Source organism: Myotis daubentonii, chromosome 3 (genome assembly GCF_963259705.1).
Source record: "Myotis daubentonii chromosome 3, mMyoDau2.1, whole genome shotgun sequence".
Taxonomy (NCBI): Eukaryota; Metazoa; Chordata; class Mammalia; order Chiroptera; family Vespertilionidae; genus Myotis; species Myotis daubentonii.
In genome coordinates, this window is record NC_081842.1 from 60,195,850 (window position 1) to 60,204,697 (window position 8,848).

General features: G+C 34.7%; 1 protein-coding gene across 6 annotated transcripts in view; it reads right to left on the reverse strand.

Moving 5' to 3' along the window:
- Positions 1-8,848, reverse strand: part of STXBP5L (syntaxin binding protein 5L) — a 232,336-nt gene that overhangs the window by 116,706 nt on the left and 106,782 nt on the right. For all 6 annotated transcript variants that reach the window (XM_059687723.1, XM_059687722.1, XM_059687719.1 and 3 more), the window contains exons 15-17: positions 6,679-6,896; positions 5,357-5,529; positions 1,329-1,454 (exon numbers count right to left, since the gene is read on the reverse strand). In XM_059687723.1, coding sequence (XP_059543706.1) covers positions 1,329-1,454; positions 5,357-5,529; positions 6,679-6,896 — 517 coding nt within the window. The remainder of the gene's footprint in view (positions 1-1,328; positions 1,455-5,356; positions 5,530-6,678; positions 6,897-8,848) is intronic.

Here is an 8,848-nt window from a genome sequence, read left to right on the forward strand (position 1 = left end):
CAAATATGCATCTATCAACAAGTGAATCTAAGAATCAAGTGAATAAATAATCTGATGAACAGAATGAACTGGTGATTATAATAGAATCAGGAACATAGAAAGGGAATGGACTGACTATTCTTGGGGGGGAAAGAGGTGTGGTAGATTCTGGAAGAGACTGGACAAAAATCGTGCACCTATGGATGAGGACAGTGGGTGGGGAGTGAGGGCGGAGGGTGGGGCGGGAACTGAGAGGAGGGGAGTTATGGGGGGGGGAAAAAGAGGAACAAATGTAATAATCTGAACAATAAAGATTAAAAAACAAACAAACAAACAAACAAACAAAAAAAAAAAACAAAAAAAATAAAAAACGGTGGTACATCTCCACAATGGAATATTATGCCGCTATAAAAAAGAAGGAACTTTTACCATGGATGAAACTGGAGAGCATTATGCTAAGTGAAATAAGCCAGTCGGAGAAAGAGAAATATCACCTGATCTCATTCATATGTGGGATATAATGATCAACATAATTTGATGAACAAGAATAGATCCAGAGACAAATGGCAGGGGAAGGGGCAGTTAGAGAGCAACCAAAGGATTTGTATGCATGCATATTAGCATAACCAATGGACACAGACACTGGGGCGATGAGGGTTTGCCTGGGGTGGGAATGGCTGGGGGTGGGGTTCAATCAGGGAAAAAGGAGACATATGTAAAACTTTAGACAATATATAAATAAAAATAAAATAAAAAAATAAAAAACACAAGGAGAAAAATAATAAAATATACATACAAATCCAAGAGAAAGAAGTATACAAACAAAAGTATAAGTGTAATAACATCCTAACAACTTGCTAACAACATTAATAATGAAAATACCACAAATTTGACATCACTAATAATCACATTTTATATTTAAACTAGAGGCCCAGTGCACGAATTCATGCAGGGTGGTATCTGGCTGGCCGGCACCGATTTTGGGCCCATTGGGCTGGGCTGCTGGTGGGTGGGTGGTTGGCCAGCTGGCCCCGCCCCTGATAGGGGTGTTGGGGGCTGATTGGGGCCTGAGCCAGCCGAGCTGATCAGGACCCAGATCACACTGGTTGGCTTCCGCAGTACACTTCATAGCCACCAATTGTTCCAGGTGTTCTGCTGTTCCAGTCACTGGGCTTTTATATATATATAGATTATTATTTTTCTTATACCATGTTTTATCTAAGAAAAATCCAAGTAAGGATTTTCTTTCCATCTTTAGAACTCCACTTAAGTATTTAAAAGGAAATATCTAAATATATCAAACATATTAGATAAATAATACAAATTAGAAAGAATGTTTAGCTACTCACATTCCATATGCTGAGCTTACAGCAAGACTAGTAATCTGTTGGGGGGGTTCACCATCCACCCACACCAACTGAATAACAAGTTCTGCTTGATAACCTGGTGGCATCCGCACTGGCCGTGTCTTAACACTAGAGAAAAAAAAAAAAGAGAGAGAAAGTAGTTCTATTAATACAGTTTAAATAAGTATGTTCATGCTTATCTTCATAATTTACATAGAATATTCCTACAGAAATATACAACAGCATTAAGGGTAGTATGCAACTGGACAATGTCTTCTAGCTTTCTCAAAATAAAAGCCACCTGTGACTGCTTAGTTTTTCTTTAAGTAGCTGTTCAGTCAGGTCTGTAGCTTCAACTGGTCTTTTTTACTTCCTTTTTTTCTTCTGAGAATAGTATTTTTAATTATTTTATTATTTACTAGAGGCCCGGTGCATGAAATTTGTGCACTCTGAGGAGTCCCTCAGCCCAGCCTGCTCCCTCTTGCAGCCCAGGAACCCTCAGGGGATATCTGACTGACAGTTAGTTGAACATCCTTAGCACTGCTGTAGAGGCGGGAGAGGCTCCCACCACTGCAACTGCACTCGCCAGCCATGAGCACAGCTTCTGGCTGAGTGGCGCTCCCCCTGTGGGAGTGCAATGACCACCAGAGGGCTGCTCCTGCATTGCGCGTCTGTCCCCTGGTGATCAGTGTGTGTCATAGCGGCCAGTCATTCTGCCGTTTGGTCGATTTGCATATTAGCCTTTTATTATATAGGATTTTCCTTATGAAATATTTGTTACACATTTTAAGTTATAAAGCATAAAAATAAAGAATAACCAATAATCTACCACTTAACATAAGATTTCAACATATCCAAAACCTTAATTCCTGCTCTTTCCTACTAAACTGGCTCCACCTGCACTCTTCTCTATCCTATCCTTGTAGTTATCTAGTTAAAAAAACAAACAAACAAAAAACCTTTAAAAATCACTCTTGACTAATATCCTTCTCTCATACCTCAATCCCAATCCATTTTTAAATGCTGATGGTGTTATTTTAAAAATGTATTTGGAATATGACCCCTTTTTACTTCTCTACTGCTACTATCCTAGTTACAGTTGACAAATAAAAACACTGGATATCCATTAAAGCCTAAATTTCAAATAACAATAAATAGGTTTTGCACTGTTGGGTTTTTTGTTTTTTTTTTTGTTTTTGTTTTTTACTGTATGTCCCATGCAATATTTGAGATATACTGAAACTAAAAAATGTTCATTGTTTATCTGAAATTCATATTTAAATGGGCATTCTGTATTTTTTATTGCTAAATCTGCAAGCCCTCAACATTAAGTCTAGTTAGGTACAAACAACCTTCTTACTGGTCTCCTGACTTCTACTCTTATCTTCCATCTCAAAATTGATTTTCAACATAGCCATCAAAGTGATTAATTTAAAAGTTAGATCTGATCATGTCATTTCTCTCTTCAAAACCCTATGACTCCCCATTTTATAGGAATAAAAGCCAAGTCCATTACAATTGCTCTCTATTGCCTATCTGACCTCATCTCCTACTGCCCTCTCTGCTAACATTGTTCCCTTTGTTCTAGCTACACTGGCCTTATATGCCAGGCACTTTAAGGCCATATCTCTAGCTCCGTGGTCGGCAAACTGCCGCTCGCGAGCCACATGCGGCTCTTTGGCCCCTTGAGTGTGGCTCTTCCTAAGCCTTAGGAGTACCCTAATTAAGTTAATAACAACGTACCTACCTATATAGTTTAAGTTAAAAAAATTTGGCTCTCAAAAGAAATTTCAATCGTTGTACTATTGATGTTTGGCTCTGTTGACTAATGAGTTTGCCGACCACTGTTAGCTGTTCCACTTGCCTGGAACACTCTTCCACCTTGTCTTCTTCAGCCAACTCTCTCATCTACTTTTCATTTAAATCTTATCCTCTTAGTGAGAGGCCTAGGATGACTACCCATTTTACACATTAGGAAGCATAAAGGCAAAAAAAATTAAAAATAATGAATTCACAAATATGTGTATATTGATAAGAATTGTAATGTTGTTAAAAATTAAGTGTTGTTTGTTGAAATGCTTATTTATCAGCTAATGTATATGGCAATCTAATCCACCAAAGAAAAAGTGATTTAGGGATAGATGCCAACATATAATTTATCATAGATTATATGCAACTAAAAAACCACGTGTAATAAATATAATGTAATTCATAGAACAGTATTCTTAGATCAGTTCTGCTGCCTGGTTCCTAAGACCTTATTTATATACATTATATAGGACTGCACTTTTTTTTTCACTTTGGTTCTCTTGATTATCCTCAAAACTGTATTACTTCAAGTCAACATTAAATTCTTTTATTATGCTTCAATACTGTTAATGCTTACATCATCTTTCCTACAAAATTTTCGTTGTTTTCGCTCTTATCCCTACCTTAATTTTTTAAAATTTTATATAAAAGTATTTAAATCATTGGAGGACCCACACTTAATGATGGGTCTTGTTAGTTAATAAACAAATCAGTCTACATTGCTTCTTGAGCTTTGTTGAGTTTTTTCTTCTCTTTTCGGATTTCATTTTAATAGAAAATGAAAAAAAAAAATCAAGTAAATGAACCAAAGTGCTATTAGGGGAAAACTGAATATATTATGAATGCTTTCCATTTGCTAAAATTTTGTTGTTTCCTCTGTGTAGATTTTTCCTCCTGTAATTCCTGTTTATATTTCCTTTTTGTACTTCACAAGAAAAAATTTTGGAGGAAAAACAATAATTATAAAAGTATAGAAACTTCTAATTGTGTGGTAAACTGATTTTGCTTCTGAAATCTTATCTTTGAATTTTCCATAAGTATTTTTATAAGAAACTAGTGCCCCAATGCACAGGTTCATGCACACTGAAAGGTAATTAATTAGAAGGTGGCTGGAGGGGGGGGGGGCGGGACTGGGCAAGACAGGCTGGACATGCCCTGGATCCAACCTCCCGTGGTCCCTCCCTGGCCGCCGCCCCTGGGGCAACATCTGTGGAGTGAGCGGGGTCCCTTCGGCAGGTGGGGTCACTCAGCCTGGCCTGCAGGGATCAGGCCAAAACCGGCTCTCTGACATCCCCCAAGGGGTCCCAGATTGCGAGAGAGCAGTTCTCAGGTGATGCACCCGGAATCGGGCTCCTTCCTCTCTAGTTCTGGGTGTGTCACCCATGAACCACAGCTGCAAAGTCACCACAGCTCAGCAGTTCCTGCGTTGAGCGTCTGCCCCCTGGTGGTCGTTATGCATCATAGCTACCAGTCGGATGGTCCAATGGTCAGACAGTCACTTAGGCTTTTATATATACAGATGAGGAAGCTAGTTCTCTAAAGTTCCTTTAGTAGCAGATTCGGGTATCTTCATATGATGCTTAAAGACACTCTTTGCTTAGGTTCAATACTCCAATTAGCTAATGCAGAAAACATTTGGTTTAATGAAGAAGCAGTGAGTAGTAATTTAAGGAAACTGCATTCTTTTATATCTGACTACTAAAAAGCATAAAAGCAATTAAGATAAATATTTCTATGGGCTTGACTAACTAAGTTTTCTTTGATTATGACACTAAACTTTGTTTAGATATACTGAGAAAACATAGTTTACTGTTAAATAGCATCAGTTAGAAAAGAGAAAGACATACAGTATTCTACCAATCACAAGAGAGAAAATCTTTTTTCTAACACAGTATTCTTATAGTTGGTAGTAAACTTAGTTTCTTTCCCTTCCTGTGACATACTTTTCAGGGCCATGTTTGTGCCCTGACAAAGTTTTCCCATTCTATCAAAACCATGTTTTCTTTAGGGTCTTTCTGGGAAGGAAATATATGAACTAGTAACTGAAGGATGAAAATACTATGTCCTCTTCAGGAATATTCAAAGACAAGACCAGAGTATCCTCTGGGGACTGTAGATCACTTGACAACAACTTAATAGAAGAATGATTTCATTTGGCACAGTTTTAAAGAATTATATGATTCATATGTAAAATTGTTTTAAAATTTGGTAGCAACTCTTACTTGAGACATGGGATACTGTCCTTTGTTACTCCTTCACTAGCCACAGTGTTAGTGCTCCCGGAAAGACTCCTTGAAGAAGGAAGCTGAGATGAAAGATCTGGAAATGGAGGACTTGTTTCTGGTTCCGGGGTAATAATATCTTCAACATCATACTGAAGTCGTACCTCTAATGACTTTAAAAAAAAACAAATTTAAATTAATTTGTCATGATAATAAATAATCACATTAAAATAGCTATAATTTTTGGTAAGCATTCCTTATTTTTTCTGATGGATAAATTTAATTTCAATTTATAGTAAAGCTGAGATATTCCAAACTGAATTAAACAGTGAAATATATGAAATAAATGGCATCCACAAAAAATTTAAAATACTTTTTAATTCTTCAGAATTGTAAGAAAAATACATGAGTGGAGGTACATTTTTATATAATAAATATTCCTTAAGATAAAGTATAAATTACAATTCTTTATATGATCAAATAAATGTAAAAATTCATTTTTATGCCAGAGAAAAAGATTAAAATGGATGTGTGTAGGTGTGTGTTTACAAACTGTTATTTGTACAAGGCTTTTTACTTTAAAAAAAACGCTTCCTTCAATTTTTATTTTAACTCAATAAAAATTTTCCAAAATAAATTCCATTTTTCTATTTGTTTCATTAGCTTTGCTCTTCCTTATTTAATTTCATTTGCATGGTCAGAGTTGCTTAATGAAAATCATGATAATTTATATTAAAATAAAAATGTGATCCAAAAACTTTTTTAAATTAAAAATGTTTTAAAATTAAGTACTTTATTATTGCATTTAATGCTTTATTAAAATTGATTTTATAACAAACATTTTCTTTACAATGTAAAAATCAGCATTTTTGAGAATGAAAATAACTGTTTACACAAATGTCATTACGGCATGGTGAATATTGCAAAATGATTGTCATAATTATTTTAAAACTATAAAAAACCTCTAGTGAAAGCTCTAATTCCAAATCAATTAAGTGACCAAAAGGACAAGTTAACTTTAAAAAAATTAAAGGTATAGAATGCATTCATTTGACATACATAAAATCAGTAACAATCTGCATAAAACCTGTAGGCATAATTCATCCTATTTAATAATACCAAGATTTTATAAAGAATTGTTTTTGTCATTTTAAGCCAGACTTTTAAAATATACTATGCAAAGAGAATAATTAAAAATCCTATGAACTGGATTATTGGCCACATACTGCAGTCTTAGTGGCTTAAAACCATACCAATTACTAACCAAAATCTATGATAATTTCTTCCTTTTAATTGTGAGAGTTAAATTTTCAATGACTTACCACTATTTCTGTTGTAATTTCATGTCTGCTGAATTTATAAATTATTACATATGCAGAGACTCCTGAAACACAGAATATTCTGCTCTCTGGACACCAGTAAATCATCTGAATGGCATATGGATCTTCCTCTACAATTTCACATGTTTGTTTTCCGTCTCCTATTTTCTGTTTTTCAAACACTTTTGAAGTTTTTAGCTTGTACAGCATCTGTAGAGTTACTATAAGATATTGAAGCATAATTACTTTCTAATTTAAACTTAATTCTTAAATGTTGAAGTTTTTTTCAATATATTTGTTAAATAACAAAAGTAAAATGCAAATAGACAAAATAAATTAAGTTTTAACTAGTAAGTATTCAATGTCATCCTCTCTTATCAGTACAGTTTAGCTGAAGGGAGACTACAGGGAAAAAATAAGCATGTACTGAACATATACTATATAACAACAAATATGTAGGTCCTTTGTATGCATTGACTCATGTTATCCTCAGAAAAATGTCCCATTAAGTGAGTATTTTTATCCTCATGTATTTGACAAAAATGTCAGAGTTCAGAAAGTTTACAATGGAAATACCAAATCTAATTCTCCTAAGGGAGATCCCCCCTCAATTCTTTTTTACAATTTTCCCCTTTAATGAGAGGCTGGTGCTATTCTTAGAGGTTTTACACTGCTCAGCAACTCTTTAGACACTCCTTCAGATGAGAAACTTTGTAATATTCCAGCAATACTGGAAATCTAATAATTTGTGATTATTTTAGAAAGAATCTTTTCTGAATGGCTCATTGTTAGGAAAGGGTAAGTTATAATATTAAGAAACTTGGGATTTGTGAATTTTCAGAAATTTTATTTCAGGAAATATTTTTTCAATTTCAGATTATGATGATGCCTCCTCAATAAGAAAGCTCTAATTCTACAAAGGTTCTCTGAGAAGAATTCTAAAAATCTAGGAGCTATGCCAAAGGTGTATAATCTGAACCTAATCAGTTGAACTCTAATTGAAGATTTTACAAAATAACTGGCCTGAACTCACAAATGTCATTTTCACAAAATAAAGACTTGGGAACCATACCAGATTCAAGAAAGCTCAAACAATATAACTAAATGCCATCATTGATCCTAGATTTTCATTTTTTATAAAAGATATTATTGGGACAATTGGCAAAAACTGAGTAAGATCTGGAGGTTAGATAACAGTATTATATAAATGTTAATTTCCCGATTTTAATAACTATAGTTATGTAAAAGAATGACTGTATTTGTAGGAAATACACACTGAAGTATTTAAGGGCATTTAGTGTCAGTGGAGCATTTTATCTTCATCTTACTCTTAAGTGTTTACAAAAAGTTATGTCTGTACATATTTACTAGTACATACATATGTGTGTGTGAATATAGAAAGGAGCGAGAGAGAGAGTAAGGAGTTGGGCGCCGGGGGAGAGCACGTGCATGCTCACAAGCACAGGAGAAATGTATTCATTGACATTTTGGAATTGGGATGAAGGCTGTACAACACTTCATACTATTTTTTCTTTTTGCAATTTTTTTGGTAAGCCTGAAATTATGTAAAACTAAAATAGTTTTCAAAATAGGAAAGGCATTAATATTAGGTGCTATATCCTTGACTTTAGGTCAGAAGAATTATCACTCATGATTATTTTATGTAACATGGCAATAGTAAAAGGATATTGCAAACATAATTAAGGCACCTAATGAGTTAACTGACTTAATCAACAGAGATTGTCCTTGATGGGGCTGACATACTTAGGTGCGGCCTTGAAAAGAGAGACCCCCTGAGATTAGAAAGATACTCCTTTGCTGGCCTTAAAGAAACAATTAATCATGAGTTCTAAAGTTGTAAGGAAATAAATTCTGCCAACATCTGCATGAGTTTGGAAGATCCTGAACCTCAGATGAAATTGCAACCCTAGCTAATACCTTGACTACAGTCTCAGGAGACCCTGAGCAAAGAACCCAGCTCAGTGATGGCGAACCTATGACACGCGTGTCAGAGGTGACACGTGAACTCATTTTTTTGGTTGATTTTTCTTTGTTAAATGGCATTTAAATATATAAAATAAATATCAAAAATATAAGTCTTTGTTTTACTATGGTTGCAAATATCAAAAAATTTCTATATGTGACACGGCACCTGAGTTAAGTTAGGATTTTT